Raw genomic sequence first — 20,663 nt, 5'->3', positions numbered from 1 at the left:
AGCCCTAAACAAACAGTGTGTGTATAAGGAGATTGTCAGCTAAATTGGGTTGTTTGAGTTAGTACTTGGTTTAGTGAATATTTTAATGCTGGAAGAAGAAAAATTTTAGTTCAGTTCTCTGAAAGAGCCAAGAGAGGAAATTGTCACGTCTGTGGACATCATGTTCGTGAGCTCTGCAGTCCATGGACATGACAGATGGTAACGGACGTATTGATACACTGTGACCTGTGACAGAATGCCCAATGACAAATAAAACAAACTTTTTCTTGTGAGTAAAAACAATATTCCTTTTCTGCTGTGTCCGTAGACATATATTTCGTGTCCGTAGGCAGCTCAAAAGTAAAAATAAAAATAAAAACAGTGTAAATGTTACTAACAATCTCTGCCACCTATATTATTGGAATGTATGATCGACAAACTATAATTGCACAATTTTGGTTCTTATATGAACAAAATTTAATTTTTTTAATTTTTCCTGCAGAAAATGTACGATTTTTAGAGATTGACCCCCCAGAGTCAATTGATTGGCAGAGTTTTCATCTTCAGATTTGACAATATTTACAGTAAATTTGATTTCCATATCGTATCAACTTTTTCTTAGCACAATCAGGTCCTATGATTTTATCTCTCCTTTTATCCATCTTCCATTGCCTTTAAGTAAAGAAGAAGAGAATGTATCTATATAAATGTGGAGATTTCAGCAGTTAGTAAAAAATTGATACATTAGCCTTGGTAAACATGGCATTTTTCCTGTTATTTTGATATCAATAAAAACTGGTGATATCAGGACACACCTAAAAACCTTATTGAAGATATGACATGTTTTGATGATATTATGTTGTAGTACAGCATATTTTTTGCTCCTATTTTCTGTTTTCCCTCTAGACCAACATTATGGGGAGGGAAGATGGTAGGAGGTATATATGCACTTTGGTGTGGGAGGATACTCCTAGGGTCAGAGTGGGGGACAAGCAGTTCAGGCAGGGCCGGCCCTAGCAGGTGCAGGGCTGGGGGCGAACATTCAGTGTGGGGCCCTTCACTTAAAATATCACTCACACGACACAGTACTGTACTGATAAACGCAATTGCACAATAAAAATTACTGCATTATTATTCCTTTTTCATAATATTATTTTTTGTCTAGCACGGACTTAAAAATACAATAATAGTTGAAGTTGCGTTTTCAAAACTATCATATATTTTAATTTTTTTTTTTCACGAACCCGGGCCCCCCAAAGTGCGGGCGGTCGCCCCGCCCTAAGGCCGGCCCTGAGTTCAGGGATAGGTGACGGCTCCTTCCCTCTCCGGTGGATGATGAAATATTCCATGAATTTGTTCATGGAATATGAATGGATCTGTCCACGAGTCCTATTAGTATGCTCTTCTTGCACCTTCCCCATTTTCCCTCTCACTTCAGTGTCTACCATCAAAGTGCAATCCAAGTTAACCAATAAAAGCACACTCATATATGATCACTTATTGCTTCAATTAATTAAGAATATTTGTCCATAGAAGAATGAACACCATAAATATAGATTAGATGTAAGTAAGTAAAATGACAAGCATTCTGGGTAATACCTAGAAATACAAGTTCTCCCAAAGACAAATAGTGGGCATTGTCATATTTCTAACCCTGCCGCGTGAACGGCGGTGAAATATACAAGAATTGCCATGAGAAAAAATTCCCCTGGACCGGGAATCGAACCACGGAGTTTTGGCTTACCACGCCAATGCGCAGACCACTACGCTATCCAGGTTCTCTAATTCCCATGGCAACTATACTGAGGCTGCTGGTACTAGGTGTTAAGCCCTCGCAGTCCATCAAGGATGGCATAGCAAGGGAGAAAGGACTTCCAAGAAGCCTCAAACCTGCGCTAAAGCCGCGCAAAGCGGTATTTGTAATATTTCCTTTCTCCCTCGCGTTGCCAACCTTGATGGACCGCGAGGGCCTAACACCTGGTACCAGCAGCCTCGGTATAATTGCCATGGGAATTAAAGAACCTGGATTGCGTAGTGGTCTGCGCATTGGCCTGGAAAGCCAAAGGCCCGTGGTTTGATTCCCGGTCCAGGGGAATTTTTTCTCATGGCAATTCTTGTATAGTGGACATTGTCATTTTCGATTACCAATATTAATGGTTTGATAGCAAGTTAAATAAGTAAATTTTACTGGGGCAGCTACATTTCACTGCAGTGAACCCTGAAAACGGAGTTATATAGAGGGACGAGTAAGATTGATTTCATGGAAATGGATGGCGTCGTGTAAGGAAATGGAATAACGATTGTCAGAGTCCATGGAAATCGGTAATGATAGATCGTTGTAGTTGAGAATTTTATTACATTAAAATATCGTGAAAATATGAAAATAAATTCCCTCTACAAGCTGAAGCAGCACAGAAATGGTCTCATGAAAATTTTCGTATGGAAATATTTCTTTATTAATATCCATAATGCGCAAATCTGGAATATCATGTGTATTCAACCAGGTTAAATTAAGCATAATCTTTTTTGTTATTCCACTTTTAGCATTAAATTACCATAACATTCAATTCTTACGTTAATACCCAAAAGTTACAATTTGCGCGCCAGTGTCCTGTGTTATCGATTTTCAATTGTTTCCAGTGGATATTTTGGGAGTTTTGAGTGGCTGTGTAAACGAAGTGTAATATCAGAAAAATCTGGAAAAGTAGAAATTTCTTGGTTTTCAGTGAAGATTGACGACAGTATTTATTCCCAGCGACCTATACCGAAGAAAATTCAACTCCCAAATGTTGGAAGTCACGTGCAACGACCGATTAGGGAAGAAAGTGCGAGTGAAATGCAACCCTGACGATACAATTGGGGATTTGAAAAAACTTATTGCTGCCCAAACTGGCACCAGGTGGGAGAAGATAGTGCTCAAGAAGTGGTATACTATTTTCAAGGATCATATCACGCTTCATGATTGTATCCTTTATCAATATGCGTGATGATACTCTGTATTATAAGAAGTACGCCTGTAGAGGTATATTGGATCATCATCAACCTGATGGGAAATCGATGACTTCGTTTCATGCTTCAGCGCCCCATTATTCCTTTCATATTTTAATTTCAGCATTTATGTGGTATTTGTTTTCCTTAATGCTGCATCAGATGAAATCCACGATGGAATGAATTTAGAGCTGTATTACCAGTGACTTCCAGTTCAACTTGATAACCAATCTCTGTTGTCCACATGGTAATGTGATGAAAGTGTATGTTACGATAATGATGGTAAATTCTGTGGACGGACTTGTTTGCAATGAACATTGTGTGAAAAGTTTTTTGCATTGCGTTGTAGCATTCATAAGTAATGTGGGTATATTATATTAATTACATTCGCACTGTAAATGTTAATATATTTTCCATCTAATAAATTTAATTAACTCTGAGAATTGTTATAATCCATACCATCGAACGCATTTCTGATCAATGACGTAAATTTATTACGATAAAATCTTTTCTACACCTTCCCGTAATTATTTTAGTAGTTAAGTAGGGGTCATTCCACATCAAATCAACCAATATTTTGACCAAATGACACCCACCGACTCGGATTTCCATGAAACTTACCATGGTCATACATTTTGGTACGATTAGAAATTGTGTGCAATTTTAGCCTCCAATTGTCATTTGTTAATGAAATATGAGCAATTGAAATTTGGATGTGACCCCTAAAGTGCCGCAACGTGCAACGCATGCTGATTTCTATTTTCATCCATAACTCCATTCCTGTGAGATGAAAAGGCATGATTTTTTTTTCTAATGCTAAGTGGTCCATAATGATCCCACCATTATCATTAGATATTCACTGCATGAAGTAATTCAGCTGCAAAAAAATAAAGTTTACAAAAAAATCTCCCTTGCACTATTTTTCATTATCAGCATCCACAGGGAAAGGCCATGCGAGTACAGACTCCTGGTTTAGTTTAAAGTAATCACTAATGTATGAGCAAAGATCCTGATGAAAAAAAATCGTGAGTCCGGCGCTGCTTTTAGTAAAAAAAAATACTTGTTCATGTTCACGGGAAAAAAATGGCTCTTTTTCAAGGCACCTAGAAATTACACAATTTGGAGGAAATATAAGCTCAATGATTAAACAACTATCATGATTATACAATATTGGATCATGCATTATCTCAAGATATTGTATGCTACTGGTTCTTAGTGTAGGAAACACAAAGGCAATCATGTGAATGTACTCCCCCACTTACTGCTAATTTCGTGCTATCAGAACTATTCGAGCAGAGGGAGTTTTAATAAAAAAACTGCATGATCCATTGTACTCTATTACATTCTACATACCTTTTAATCTGTGTCCAAAGACCAAATACATTTCATATCCAGATGTATTTACAACACAGGAATGTACATTATCTAATGTCAAAGGGAACCGTCATCAAATCATTGGAATTGAGAAATTCCACAGGTACTTCATCCTAATGCTTATTTTCAATGTTTCATTTAGTCACTCTATATCATTGGAAATTTAGGCAAAAAGAGTAAAATTAAATTAATGACCTTACCAATTGATTTGAAAGTGAGCCTTCTCTTTTTAACTGGCTGTCCACATTCTAAGATGTCTCATTGTTTTTCACAAAGTCTAAATATTTTTTTCTTATGTTGTACACTTCCTCCTTCAAGAAGTAGTATGACCTCCTAGAGCTAGTGGTAGCATGAGAATTAAGCACACACAATAGGTGCCCTTGTGGCACACGACAAACATCATATCTCTCTGGCCAAGAGAATGAAGGTGAGGGCCCTTTAGGTGTCATGAATTTAACTGAAATATCACCATCTTCGTGGTTGAAAGCTTTCATTGCTCCAATGTACCACGGCTTGCTATAAATACACACTGCATATGAACCAACAGCCAAATTATCTGGGAAATCCACTGTTTCAGAACAAAAATCAAATATAATGCAGTACTGATCATCCAGGCCAGTGAACTTTGCAGCGACTTTTCTATCTGATAAAGGCACAAAATGATGGAAATTTCTTGTTCCTGGAATTGTTTTTGCCTTGGTGGATCTTTCAAGAAGTTTACTACGTGACCAAGCCACATCCCTAAACTTAATGTAATGGATTTTGATGTTTTTCATATTACATCTACAGAATTCATGCATCCCGGTGTTGTTTGTTATGCCCGGAAAGCCAAAGGTCCGTGGTTCGATTCCCGGTCCAGGGGAATTTTTTCTCATGGCAATTCTTGTATATTTCACCGCCGTTCACGCGGCAGGGTTTGAAATATTACACATACCGCTTTGCGCGGCTTTAGCGCAGGTTTGAGGCTCTCAACCGGTTGTGGCTTCTTGGAAGTCCTTTCTCCCTCGCGTTGCCATCCTTGATGTACCGCGAGGGCTTAACACCTAGTACCAAGAGCCTCGGTATAATTGCCATGTGAATTAAAGAACCTGGATAGCATAGTGGTCTGCGCAGTGGCCCGGAAAGTCAAAGGTCCGTGGTTCGATTCCCGGTCCAGGGGAATTTTTTCTCATGGCAATTCTTGTATATTTCACCGCCGTTCACACGGCAGGGTTTGAAATATTACACAACCCTCACCTTCTTCACCAGCAGATATTAGAACCCATATTGGTCTATGATATAGTGCGCCATAACGTTTCCGGGGCCGGCTTTGCTGGCCAGGGAGGAAGGGTAGTGCCCGCTGCAGACAACTTTGCCGGCACACTCCTTTGAGTGTTATGTATCGGAATATCCAGGGCCAGCTTTGCTGGCCAGGGGGGAAGGGTGGCGCCCCGCAGCTTCGCGGGAATACTTGTAGGAGTATGCCCCAGAATTTGCATATTCTGGGAGAATCAAAGTAAATACATAGATAATGTCAGTCCGAAAAAAATGGGAAGTGTCAGACATTTTTTTTGGTGGGAATATCAATGAAAGCAGCTATAAAAATTTACTTTTTCAGAAATGTTATGCAGTACTTCATGTAATTGCTAATTTCAAAAGACTTCGGTCACCTGACAGTGAAAGTGGACGAAATGCTGTGTAAATCTTTTGGATATTGATATTTTCGGTGATTTTCGGAATTGTTTCATTTTTATCCCGGTAACCAAGGGAGATGTGATAGATGACGTTGTGAGCATATATAATAATTATTTTCGTAATCCAAGTAATGAAACTGCATCGAGGGTAGTTGAAAGTATGAAATTATTCCATAAAATCTAATATCTGACGGGTTTCTTGTAATGTTGCACATAAAAACCCACTTTAAAAACAATGTAAATACGTGGTTAGATTCAATGCTAGCATTCATATGCAAGAGAAATGACCCTCATGGTATCCATATCAGGGGTGCAGCCAGGAATTAAAGCTGGGGGAGGTTTAGGTGCAACTAATTCGGGGGTGTGTGGGGATTTGGTATACCCACGAGGATAAGCGGTAGGTGCGAGATTAGTAAATTGTGGAATTGTAATATAAATGGTTCAAAATGGTGAGCTTTACGGCTTTCTGAGGGGTATTTCATTAATCCTTACGCTATCATATTAGTAATATCAATATAATCAAGAAAACTGGATTAAACTTAAAAATTTCTCTGAACTCTGGGGGGGGGGGGGGGGGTTTATCCCCCAAAGCCCCCCCCCTCGCTGCGCTACTGATCCATATTACAGTAGTAAAGTAAATAGAAAAGGTTTGTCCAGAAAAAATGGGAAGGGTCCACCATTTTTATTTTTTCACAGGAGAATAGATGGCAATAGTTCATAAAAGTTTAATTATTCTGAATCTAACTATAGTACTTTATGTAATTGCTGAGTTAAAAATAAATCTATTGGATAAAAGTTGAAGAAATGTTGTGTTAATCTTTTGGAAATGGTATTTTTTGGTGATTTTGGGAATCTTTTAATATTTTTCTGGAAAACCAAGGGTGACGAAAACAAACTGTTACGTATAGTACAGGACCATGTGAGCATATATGATTATCATTTTCGATGTCCAACTCACAAAATTAGGTTTTGGGCAGCAAGAAATATGAAATTTTTTCCAAGAAATCAATTTTCGGATGCCATTTTCACAGCAATGAACTGAAAAATAAACTAAAAAAAGCTTATGAATGTCACGAGTACGTCGTGACATTCATAAGCTTTCAAAATCGACACAAGAAGAGAAGAAGACAATGCTAACATTAAAATAGGAAAGCAGACATGGATAGAGTTGAATGAATTCTGTTATTAAGGAAGCAGGATCACTAGTGATGACAAAAACGACTTTTTGTGGAGCTGCCTCTCCGCTCACAACACACTCCAGAGAGCCGCTTGCACTGTGCAACTCAGCAAAGTATTTCTGGGTTGAGGGGAGTGGAAGAAGGGGAAGTTGGTGAGGGGAGGATTTCTTAACAAACATATAAAATGCAACATTTCCTAGATCATAATTTGAAAAATTGATTTCAAATCAATCATGTGTTACAAAGTTAAAATGTTTAACAAGTGATATAACTGAGGAACCATTTATGCCGATACATTATATCTTTCATGGAAGATGGAAAATGTATTCCGTCTCCTGTGCTAAGAGATGATGACAATTTAAAACATTCTGTTTTAACAAAATATTCTCTCAGAAACTACACGATCGTGTTAACAATTTATAATTAATTTCCTCGATTAATCTTGGTTGTTTGTTTGAGAAAAATTTTTAATTTTATTCTTGTTATATTTTCATAAATTTGCCTTTTCCAAAAACTTTTACATGAGCATCTTCTACTATTTTTCTTTCACGATGCATGGAACATGCAGGAGAGAGAATTATGATAAGGGTAATATGAGATTCTTTAGAGTAAAACCCAGAAAATGAATCAGGAGAATCTTTCAAGCGGTGTGAAAAGGTGAGCAATGGGTTACCTGCAAAAAGTGCCATGTGCCTCCTTTGACCCGTCAAGCGTGCGATGAGCCTGACACGGAAAATGTTTGTGGAAGGAGTCATGTGCGCATGGAGTCCGACTTCCACCGCTCACGACTCTAATGCACACATTGTGCGCTGAGGGAGACGTGTGCGCTGTGAGTCTCGACTTCACCTCGCATAATTCCAGTGCACATTGTGTGCAAAGGGAGTTGTGTATGCACGGGGTCCGACTGCTACCACTCACGACTCCAACATGCACAGTGTGCTCTGTGGGAGTCATGAACGCCGGGAGTCTGACTTTGCACAATTTCAGTGCACAGAGGGAGTTGGTTGTGGAGGTGAGGGAGTCGTGAGTTGCGGAGGGAAGTCGCGACTCAGCAAGTAACACACTCCCCTCACAGCTCTATCTGCCAAGTCGCACATTTGAACTGACTCAATCGCACAGAGCCCATCACTACTTGTGACGGGATAAGCAAGAAAGAAATAATCATCAGAGGAGCCCAGGTGAAGAGAGCACTTCACCAAAAGAAATAACCACTCACAGCAGGAAATTTAAACATGGAAATAAGTTATATGAACCTACATTTGGAGTATGCTCCGATATGGAAGTGAGACATGAACAATAACAGCAGCGGAGAAAGCTAGGATTGAGGCTTTCAAAATTTTGGTGCGACAGAAGAATGATGAGGATCAAATTGATTGACTGAGTTAGAAATAACGAAGTCCTATGAAGAGTAGGAGAGAAGAGAAGACTCATGAAAACCGAAATAAGAAGATGGAACAACCTTATAGGCCACATCTTGAGACATGATGGCCTGATGAAGACAATCGTCGAGGGACAAGTGGAAGGCAAGAACGGAAAATAAACGCCTCAAACAAAATATATGGAACATGTAAAGAAATACATGAAAGAGAAGTTAGGTACATACATGTAGATGTACAAAAGGTTAGTTGATTAGAGAAATGAGTGGAATGCTCCGTCAAACCAATCTTATGATGGTTCAAAATGGTGAGTTTTACGGCTTTCTTAAGAATATTTTATTAATCCTTACACTATTCTTTTGGTGATATCAATCCAATTGAGTAAAATGGATTAAACTTAACCCCTAACCAGTGACGTGCAATTCTTGTTACACTACTGGTAAACGTGCAGTCTGGGAGACCGCAATAAAACAAAAATTCGTAAAACGTTGCAAAGTCATTTTTAATGCTTAGTCTGTTTCTTTGACTTCTCCACTATTATAAAACTTATATTTAATATTATGCATTCCAAATACGAACCAACTATTCAGTAAAAATTGTTACTTGAAACATGATCAAAAAACTGATGTAAAAAACTCTTGTTATTATTTTTACTATGGTAATTTTTTAAATTAAGTACTTACAGACCGCTACTGAAATTCAGTTGAAAATATTCAGAAATAAATACTTAATAAGAATGTTAAATTTTAAGAGTGCTATGTCCTTATTATTCTAAGCTATGATGCTCAGGAGGATTTTAGATGTTTTGAAATAGCAATTTTGAAAATATTCATAATTTTAGAAGCGCAAGCTCAGACTGCACGTCACTGGTTAAGGGTTAATATTTCTCTGAGCTCTGGGGAGGGTTTATCCCCCAAACCCCCCCCCCCTCGCTGTGCCACTGCTTTCACGTATATTTCCTCATTGAAGGTAGATCTAGTTGTAGTGGCGCAGGCATGAATTTCGTTCGGGGGGGGGGGGGGGGGGGGCCAAAACCAGGGGGGAAAATTTTTGAAAAACAGGGTATTAACACCATGCTAACAAGGTGTAAGTAGAGGGTTTTAAACTAATTAAAACACTTTTCACAATCGAAAAAACTTCATTTATTGAAGAAATATTTTTTAGATCCATAATTTTTCAATATTTTTTCTTTTATGAAGGAAAATAATTGTGTTTTTATATTTCGGGAGGGGTCCGGACCCTCCCCTGGCTACGCCACTGTCTGGTTGCTCGGTAGCGCTACCAGCGGCGATTTTTGAAAACTGATTACATTGCGCGCCAAGCGACAGCAATTCCTGCAACGCAAATTGATAATCCTCTGATGATATTCGTGGTTGCTCCGTTCCGCATTTGGGATTAGAGGAATGGCACGAGTGGAACGTTGTTTGTAAATGCTAGGAATGAAACTCGCGGAATTCAAGCATGACGAATTTCGAGGTGAAGGAGTGTAGACTGTGGACGTTGTGTGGCTGGTTACTACTTTATTGAAATATTATTCCATGGTGCAAGTGATTCCTAATTGGATTGCAAATCTCCCAATTTGAATGAATAATTGCTATTCACTCGTGGCGTGTGCAGTTTTCAGCTATGGTCATGGGGAAAGTTGACGGTAGTGATGGGGAAAATGCGGATGTGTCTTCTTCGTCTGCAGTCAGTAAATTAAAGAAGCGGAAACCCGGTATTATCTATCTTTCTACTATACCTAAGTACATGAATGTCTTAAAAATTCGTGAAATATTCGGTATGTTTGGGGAGGTAGGTCGTGTTTTCCTGCAGCCTTCTAGTCCAGGTAAGGGTATCTACCTTTCAACGTCTTAACTCTCGGTTAGGCATGTTTGAATGGTACTAAATATATTTTTCCCTTGTTTAGGAAAACCAGGAGGGAAGAAGATGAAGAATAAGCAATACTCCGAAGGATGGGTGGAGTTCAAAAGGAAGAAAATTGCGAAAGAAGTTGCTGAGAGTTTAAATAATAAGCCAATCGGAGGAAGGAAAAAGAGTAAATTCTATGACAACATATGGAATATTAAATACTTACCCAGGCAAGTGTCCATTGATTGGAATAATTTCTTATGAGATATATGTGGGTATATTATTTTTGAATGTTGATCTTTAGGTTTAAATGGGTTCACCTCAGTGAAAGGCTGGCATATGAAAGAGCAGCTCACCGTCAGCGATTAAGACTGGAAATCTCTCAAGCTAGAAAGGAGGCCACGCATTTCGCCCTTAGTGTTGAAAAGAGCCAGCGACTGAAGAGGTCCAAGAGGAAAGCACTTGAAGCTGGCGACTCAGGACATATTGTCCCCTATCCTCAAAGAAAAACTGAGAGTGAAATAGTTGGTGCTAAGATTGATGTTAGATCCGGCGAGGAAGGTGAGGATAGGGCTGACTTGCTCAAATCGTGGTTTGGTGCCACATAAAAGTGTTGGCTCCTATCTGTCTACGAGCGGTAACGAAGTAATTCAGGTTCGAGAGGTATGTGTTCCAATTGGTTATGCTAGTAATTGATCAGCCTTTACCAAACAAATATTCCATGTAACGTTTTTTGGTGGGCTGTAATTTTGAAGTGCTTGACTGCAGAGACAGAATCACACGAGACGCGCCCAAGTGAATTGAGAGAGTGTGGGTGATTGTACATTTATCTCTCTCTCCATTTGGAAAATCACGGATCCTTCCATCATATATTTTGGACTGAAATATAGCGGATAACAGGAGGACTGTTTATGTGTAAATATTTCATTGGGCTAGAATTTATGTTATTCTAGATCGGTTGATGTCCATTATTATTTTTGAAGACACATTGAATACACATGATCAAATAAACCCATGCTTTTTTTTAAATTTGTGTCCAAGACTTAAGGAAAGAGTTGAAAGTAAATGTATTATAAATTGGTATACGCTTTCATGTAGTGACTGTTAATGACTGCAGAGATAGTGTTGCATGAGGGAACCATGTATTTTTGGCGGATCTTCCATATTCCTTCATTCTCCATGAAATGAGTAGCAACATTCGAAACTGGTATTTTGAACCGTATCTATTTGCACCTACTGGAAATGTTAACCATCATGTATGTCTTGATGGGTTTACTAGTCCCAAGTACATGTATAATATTTTTCATGTTGAATAAATGAATTTGCTGTTCTCTTGCAGCAGTGCTCTAAGTATTTTATATACGTATGTATTTAAATGCATTTCCTAGAAAAATTGCAGACAGTTATAATGACCCATCATGATTTTTCATCTTAAACATTAGTCGCACAATTATTCATGTTTTGTCTGGTAATGGGGATAATATTTTTTAATGTTAATGCCTCTTTGTACAGTTGATGTGTTGGGCTTGTACATTATTACTTTTTACCATCAAATTAATGGGAATAATTTGTTCAAGATGTGTTTTCAAAATGTTTGCGGAAACACCTTTGTTATGTCAACAATGGTATGCCCTCAAACAATGGCATTCCTAACCCTAACAGCTAAACTACATGGCATAGCCTGTATTCCAAGAGTTCATTCAACCTGATTGCGATGGCAGAGAAACTCTTGAAAGGATAAATGAAATGCTGCCAGGAAACACCGGGAAGACTAATGTCTACAGTTCCCAGTCGAAGCAAATTCACTTCGGAGAAGGTCTCAATCAGTCTAAGTGATTCACTGAGACTGGAAAAATACCATACCGTACATAGGTTCATAACATAGGGTTATTAGGGTTTCATTGGTACACTAGCAGAAAAATGTGTTAAAGCCATTGCTATAATCCATTATCCATTCATATATGGGTGAAGCCTGAATGAATAACTGGATTGAAAATTAAAAACAGAGGTGGACCCATGTTGCTACATACATTTATATTTTTGGAGTGTACTCATGCAGTGGAAGATGTTTTCTTGGTGTCTACGTCATCACTTTAAATTTATGTCTCCTGGCAGATTAGTTTTTGCAAATTGGGAGTTTGCTATTTGTAACCTTGGTAGTAGATCAGGGGCCTAAGTCCGTAACTTGAAATCTCCTTTCTCCAGAGAAATTGTTTTCTACCGTAGTTTTCTCTCGACTGTAGTCCGTAACTTGGCGGAGAAAACATCAGTTCCTGCCCACTACCAGAGAAAACTCTAATTCTCAGTATCGGATAGGAAGAGCAGATAGGTATGAAAAATATTGAATCCGAAGCCGGCGATACCATGAAGAACCAATAGAAATGCTTTGTTTCAAATAAAAAAACGAGAGGGAAATCAAACGATTCTCACTTGTAATAAGGGCTACTCATTCATCATTTAAGTTAAACTTTCAAATAAAAGAAATTGATGCATTGAAATTATAATTGGTAGTGGATTAATCGATTTAAATCCATTGCAGATATATTTGTTCATTAGTACACTCAAAAGAGTATAGTATACCATTGAAAAAGGAGAGACTAATGCGTAACACCAAAGCATTTTTATGTTTTAGATGTAGGAAATCTTGTATACAAACGGCCGCTGTATTCATTGATGATATATATGGCATATTTTTTGCACTTCGGATTCTTACTTTCATTGGTGAATGCATGATGAGTATGGAAAAACATAACTGGCAACGTCAGTATTACATGCATTTATACTCGAAAAGCTGAAATACACCATGTGGGAGTGGAAAAAGAAAATTGAAAAATTTTACTATGCAGTAAAGAATCGTAAAGAAAATAACGTTACGGTAAATGTGTGAATGATACATATTTATTCTTGCAAATACCTACGTGCGAGCAATTAGTAACATATGTTACCAACTTCAAAATGTTATAGTTTAGGAAACACAACAACCTGCCTCGCTACATTTAAAATTTTCAAATACTGTCAGCGTAGAATAGCGCAAACATGTGGAAAATGGTTTACTAGAGGTATTTATATAGAAAACAAAGCAAAATTATCCTTACTTGTACATATTTATTGCTCATCATATCACATACAGCACTACAACGCACACATTTCTATCTTTTTGATACTTATAATCATTATATTCGGTATCAACTGTTTCAATAAAAAGCTTGGCTCACAATAAATATAAAACACTATTATGTAACACTAATAAAACATGATAATCGGTTTTCCAATCACTTTGCACACACTAAAAGGATTTGCACTCCTTGAAGTTCGAAAGGACTCTTCACACCTCACTTCCTACTCATCACTAACGACTTAGAATCATACAACAAACTGAGGCTGAAACAAATTGCCAAACCAGTTATTGTAACACCAACAAACTTCGAATTTCACTATCACTCTCACCGTAACCAAGATATGACCAAAACAAACAACGCAACGAAATGCGTGAAATGTAAACACTGCCAAAAGCTCACAATCTCTCAACGAATTGGGAATTGGTAATAGATGCAATACGTAATAAAATCAAACAGAACTTAGAAGCGAACAAACGAATGAACATTAACAGGCGTTCGATGTATCCCTAAAGTACAACTAGTTCAAATATGAAACATATCCCCTTCGCAATAGTTAGATATTTTTCATCGAAATGTATACGGTTGATTCATACCCTAAGTTATATATGTACGAAATAATTTCGTCGAAGATGTTACATTCACAACACACTTCACTCTTTACTTCATCGTCTATATGCAATCAATTCACTAAGGGGTACACTAAGGACACAAATTTTGTTCACTTATACTAGAGGCACAATGAAAGTTCACTGCACGTAGTTTCCTTGCAAATGCAGCCATACAAAAATTTCTATTCTTGTCACTAATTACTGTACATACGTTGCCTGCCTAACTTGAAGAATGCATTTTCGTGTTCTACTTTGGCACAAATACGTTAAAAATATATAAGAGTATGCTAATAGAACTGCAGTACGATCATCCACAACGGTCCGCCATGGCTATTTTCCTCGTTTTCTCCTAGGGAGAAAATGAATCGGCGGGTGACTCCGAAGCACCTGTCCAGGGTGCGTCAGTTTCTCCAAATCGAGTCACGGACTTCAGTCGGGAGAAAGATATTCTCCAGGAGAAACTCTTTCTCCGTTACTGGGAGAAAGTTTTCTCCGTTACCGGGAGAAACGAGTTACGGACTTCAGTTGGATGAAACGGGTGCTTCACGAGTCTATTTTCTCCCAACTCGGGAGAAAACAAAGTTACAGACTTAGGCCCCAGGAATCTTAACTAATTTGGAAAAATATTTTCAATGAATGTTGAAAATTTTATAAACAGGAAAAAAATTTTCTGGCATTACCCTTAAAGTCCTCCATAGTGTGGGGAACGAAGATTTCATTTCAACGATCTGCTGGAATTATTTGCAGTAGAGCCTCGTGTAACAAAATTCAAGGAGCCCTATCAGTGGCAAATTCATTATTGTGAAGCTAAAACCATAGAATAAGTACTCTATGCTAAAACTTATGCATCAATTTTTTTGTGAGGTAGTAGCTTGTAATTTTAGCTTGAAACAAATCGGCAGAATTCATAGCATCGAGCATTTTCATGTTCATAATTTGCAAATTGTGGTTAGAAAAAAGTAAAGATACCTACCATTTGTTAAGGTTGAATATTCTATCCATTCACGAATAGGTTTACGTGCAGTCTTTGTTTATTATGATATTTAAGGAATTTTTCTATCGGTCATACTAATCATTGGCTGTGGCATCTTTGCATATTTTTTTGCAGCATAACCACATACACTCCATTGGTCGCTTAAAGACGTAATGACTGCTAATTTACTTGCTATGTCTTTGATATGGAAGTAATCTCTAACTAAGGAGGTCATCTCAGTGTACCTGAACGTGATCTTCTGCTGTATAAGTTGATAACAGGTTGTAAAATATCCATCTCCTGAACAAGGGCTTATCCAGGGTCAAAACTAGAGAGGGGCAAGCCATGGTCGTTCAAGTTCTAACACAGAAAAGTTTAAGGAAATCAAAATTTCAAGAAAATTATAACAATACTATATTAAGTTTTTGAATTATTTGTTCGAAAATATATTTTTATTTTAATTACATGTTTTATAGTTACAGTAGACTCGTTAATACAAACAACGTTATACGAAGTTCTCGTTATTACGAAGCTAACCGTTGGTCCCGACCTAAAGGCCTATCCAAGCTGTAGGAAAAGAATCGTTTACGAACCTCAGTCCCGGTCCCGGCGGTTACAAAATGAACTTTACTACGAAGTCCTACGCATAAGCAATGGCATTTAGGTGGACATTCACTACGCTAAGTTTTAGTAATCGCGCCACATTTAACTTCTCCTCGTGTACTGTGACCGAGAGCGTCAATTGTGGTTATTTTTTCACCATAAACGCAACGTCATACAAAAAGCTTCATTCCTGGGGAATCATGATGACCGACTCATTACAGCTAGTAAATCTGATATACAACAGTTAGTCCTCTTCCTACGCACATTCGATTTACGAACTTTCACTGATACCAGCGTGCAAAAATTTCGAATTTGGCGCCTTTTGATTTAGCCAACTACTCGGAGCGGCGTAGAGGAACTCACACTCTGGGCATAATCTGAACAAGGTATCATTAAATCCGGTGTGAAGTTAGGAACTGTTCAGCGTTTCTCACGTTCTTCCTTGCCGCGGAGGGCAATTTTTCGGCTCCGGCTGCGTTGTACGCCCAGCTACATCAATTCATCTCAATCGTTAGTTAGCGCTCTATTTTTATGCAGTGTTGCATTCTGCAGGATAACCATACTCCTCGATGCCTTGCACAGTGGCGCAGCGAGGGGGGGGGTTTGGGGGTTTAAACCCACCCCCCTCGAGAGCTCAGAGAAATTTTTATGTTTAATCCATTTTACTTATTTGGATCAGTATTACTTATAGAATAGTGTTAGGATTAATCGAATATCCCTCAGAAGGCCGTAAAACTCGCCATTTTGAACCATTATCCTTAAAAAATTTTCTAAAGGAGGGCCCCCGCAACTCCTGATTACCGTGGCGGGTATGCAATTCCCCACACCCCTATGTATTATTTGTGCCTTAAACTCCCCCCTTGCCTTAATTCTTCGCTGCGCCCCTGGCCTTGCATACAGTCCGGCCGGCTAGAGTTGTCCGATGGCGGCACAATAGGGGAAGCCGAGAGGAGCCTGCGCCAGCACGGTTTACAGCCAATCGCTGTCTCCCAAACGCACCTCACACCATCGCATACTCATACAACGTTGTCAAAGCACCGACATAAGCCTGATCCACCAAAACATGCCACATCTTCAAATCACCAAAACAAGTGATTCTTCCGTTGGGTCCTTCACGCTCGTCGTCCCTTCCGGCTCCTTTGTTCACGGAGCTCTTTTTAGACGTTTCCTTTTCTTACCTGGGAACGCTGCCCCGACGTAGACCATTCTGCCTGTCATAGGACAACTCGGCGGCCGAACCGTAGGTTTATGAACTTGGGAACATGGTCTTGGAACGCATCTAGTTCGTATATCGAACTTACTGTATTTGGAAAGATATCAACCCTCGATCACGTCATGCTGCATTCTTCTGTTGAGAGATTGAAACAAATGAGACGTTCATAAAAACTTCGTTATTACGAACCTCCGGTTTTTCGGTCCCGTGAACTTCGTAATAACGAGAGTACTGTATATCAATTATCTGGGATTTGATGAAAATTTGTTCAAAACTTTAGTTTTAAACTAAATTTACCTTTGCTTCTAGGGGGGGCAGCTGCCCCTTCTGCCCCCCCCCCCCCCCTCCGCTAGGTACCCCCATGCTCCTGAAGTCTTTGGAGATATTAGAGTCCAAGAGAGCACTGCAACAACATAGCAGAGTAAGCCAAGTCAAGTGGAATGTCTATACTCCAGTGGTCATCAGTAGTTATCAGCCATGTTCCGAGTTTCCTGTAGCCAAACCTCTAATGTTAAACCCTTCCTTCTTCTGTGATTGGCCCCTCTTTCTCCAATTATTTCTCCCTGAAAAAACAAACGTTTGAATTTTTAAACTAGCCACCCATTTTTTCTATACTAGAAAGGTAGTGTGCCTGAAGCAAAACAAAGTTTAAAAGAATAGGGATGGTTGAATTACTTAGCAATCAGTGTTATCAGAATTCATAATCAGGATTTAGAAACCCTCCTTATTGGTCAAAAATATAATGCCTTCTGCAGTATGCACTAAAAACACAATTGAAGAATAAAAACATCAGAAAACCAAAGCTGCCAAATTTCACGTATGTATTTATGCTATAGAATGTCTTACCCTAAAAAAATATATCAGTGGAAGCATATAGCAGTACCGTATCGTAGTAGCAAAATATTTAACACCTCAGCTTACCAAAGATGAAGTCCATATCTACTAACTGTCCTTCATTTGAAAGCTGTTTTATTCTAGACTTTTAATTACTAAACAAAGTTTGTGCATTTTGGGGAACTATCAAGTAAATACAGTGAAACCTGTCTTAAGCGGAATCTCTCGGGCCCTTCACTTTTTTCCGGATAAGACAGTATTCCGCTTAACTCAGGGTCTGACAATTCAAAAAAGACCGCGAAAGTCATATCACGTCTATTGCATGCGTTGCCTAAAAGGTGGGTTTGACTCAAATTCTACACTTAGACGAAATCTTAATGAAATAATAAAAGAACAGCATCGCATTATTTTTAAATTGTTTATTTGAAGTAATCAGTCATTTTTGTCTGTCTTTCCATTTTTTCCTGTAGAATACAATTTTCTACGTTGCCTATGGCCCCATGTAAGCTGTTATACAAATCACTGTTACCTTTGGTGAGACTGCATTCTTCTAATTCTTTTAATGAGACCAACATTTCTCTTTACGATTTTTTATTTTCTTCACATATTAAGGTCACTTCTTCGTCGGTGTCACAGCTTTCGTCTTCTTTATTATTGGCTGTTAAGGAACCATCTTCATCGCTCGTGAGAAGATCGTTGTCGAAGTCCACAAATCTCTCAGCATTCTTGTCAATGCTTATTACTTGCTGAAATTCGCTTAGATCCACCATTGGCTCTAAAATAGCAAAGGTCATATATATAATCCTGTAAATGCGTAAATATGCATTTACATTGATGATATATTGGTGATGAAGGAAATCAATCAGCAGTTCCCTTTATTCTTAGCCTTCTGCGTTGTATTCTTACCCTGTTGGCAGCACGTAGGAGAATGATTCCTTCTTATTCGGTTGCGAGCAAGGATGCACAAAATGCTTGTGTATGTAGAGAGAGGGTTCTACGAGTTGGAGGGGAGGTAAGTGTGCAAGAATGGGTTGGCAGAAAGGAGGTGGCGGGAGGGAAGAGGGGTGGAGTATTGTGGAGTACGTGATAACGTGAAACGAAACTCACTGCACTTTACATTAGGGACGATGGACATAAGGCACTGGAGGAGGATCAACACTAGGTTTAGGGAGACGCGAATGAAGTGAAGTGTTTTGGTCAAGGTTGATGCAATATTGTCCTGAGTCCCTTCTGCGACGTGATGTCAGTTAATAATGACGTAGACCATGATGAACGTACGACACATTTAGCAGGTTCCGTAGGATTATTTTCTGTGGAGAGGACTTTACAAAACATTTTAGAATTTTATTTCCTTACGGTAAAAATTGTCCATGGATTTTTTTTTGCAATTCCGCTTAACCAAGAAACACGTGCCTGGGAATCGATTCCGTTTCCGCGTTTGACAGTTTCCGTTTAACAGAGGGCACCAATGCACTTAAAACCCTATTGTGACCGCCAGGACCAACAACAATTTCCGGATAAGACAGGTTTCCGCTTAACTCAGGTTCCGCTGAAGGCAGGTTTCACTGTACATTTATTCTAATGAGCAGCCCTGAAATTCTAATGTTTTGCTGGAATGGAAAATTGTTCATCTTTAAATGGCTGATGGGGATCGGACTGGTGTGGTGGCAAATATGATGGCCTCTCACCCTGCAGGCTCAAGTTCAAATCCCAATAATGGCAGAGATTTTTCAGAGACTGCCTGATCCCTGCTTGAATGTTGTGTGACATTTCAAGCACAATACTCCATCCATCGGATAGGACATTAAGCCAAGGTCCCCAACTGTGCCTTTTTTTGAGAGCAGGCGAATACAGATGGATGCCTGGTTTCTCTCCACCCTTCCTTATATACATATACCTCAATTATTGGTTGCCTCCTCCAAATACCATACCAAATGGCTGTAGATTTGTTTAACTTCTAAACATAAACTTTTCAGAATCATGTATTTCAAAATGCATTAATTATTGCTAAATCTCACAAACCGTGAGAAATATGTACAAACATAGTTATGTTTAACTTTAATTAGTTACATGGATAATTGTAGCTAGAACGTAAATTGAGGACTTCGAATTGAATTCCTCATTTAATTCTGACAATTGTCAATTTTGTATGAAGGTCTACCGTCAATATTAACGTATTTAATGCAGCAACAATTTCCATGTTGATGTTTATACTGAAATCGAGATATAAGTTAATATGTATCGTAGAATTTCATTTAAAAATTATGAACGCTGTTCAAAAGATAAAGGATTCAATTCTTAGTTTATATTTTTTGAGAAAGGAACTAATATTTATTTCACAAAATGACTGGATGCACGATTGTATGACCGCAGTCCCCTTCCGCTAACAGGGGTAATATGAGATGAGGGGTCCGGGTACCTGCTCCGGGATCTCGAGTGTAAAGCCGAAGCCCCACTGTGTTGGGTCCCAAAACAAAGACATCACATACCCGCGACCATCATAAAAGGGGGAGAGCTAGGAAACGTATATTTTTGGCATTCGCTCACCTGCGTAGGATAATCTCCGACGAAAATTTGTGGCTTTCATCTTCTGGGTCAAGAAACGTCGAGACGTACATTTTTGTCTTTAGTAGGGAAAAGGTTAACAAAGGCCCATGTCATTGACTTACCAGCATAGGCTTAGAGAGATTTTACTAAATGCTGCATTTAGACTCTGGAGGCAACCCTGAAATGTGTGATATTTGTGTGGAGTGTGAGAATGCCTGCCTTAGCTCATTATCCTCTTCTTCTTTCCTGCTCTAGATACAAGTGAGGGACTTCATGGAACAGATTTATCATGTAAATGATGAAGTACAGAATCCAGTACAAAGAAAAGAGTGCAGTTCACATGTGCA

General features: G+C 38.7%; 2 protein-coding genes across 2 annotated transcripts; both read left to right on the top strand.

The window, feature by feature from the left end:
- The first annotated feature begins 2,602 nt into the window (after window positions 1-2,602).
- Window positions 2,603-3,407, top strand: LOC124174153 (ubiquitin-like protein 5). The gene is made up of 2 exons (XM_046553266.1): window positions 2,603-2,943; window positions 3,130-3,407. The coding sequence occupies exons 1-2, from the start codon at window positions 2,766-2,768 to the stop codon at window positions 3,171-3,173; spliced, it is 222 nt and encodes a 73-aa protein (XP_046409222.1). The 5' UTR covers window positions 2,603-2,765; the 3' UTR covers window positions 3,174-3,407.
- A 6,491-nt stretch (window positions 3,408-9,898) lies between these two features.
- LOC124154675 (activator of basal transcription 1-like) lies at window positions 9,899-11,777 on the top strand. Its single transcript, XM_046528545.1, has 3 exons — window positions 9,899-10,396; window positions 10,478-10,649; window positions 10,724-11,777. The coding sequence occupies exons 1-3, from the start codon at window positions 10,195-10,197 to the stop codon at window positions 11,025-11,027; spliced, it is 678 nt and encodes a 225-aa protein (XP_046384501.1). The 5' UTR covers window positions 9,899-10,194; the 3' UTR covers window positions 11,028-11,777.
- Window positions 11,778-20,663: the final 8,886 nt, after the last annotated feature.

This window comes from Ischnura elegans, chromosome 2 (genome assembly GCF_921293095.1).
Source record: "Ischnura elegans chromosome 2, ioIscEleg1.1, whole genome shotgun sequence".
In the NCBI taxonomy this organism is placed as follows: Eukaryota; Metazoa; Arthropoda; class Insecta; order Odonata; family Coenagrionidae; genus Ischnura; species Ischnura elegans.
This window is presented reverse-complemented; position numbering and strand designations above follow the sequence as displayed.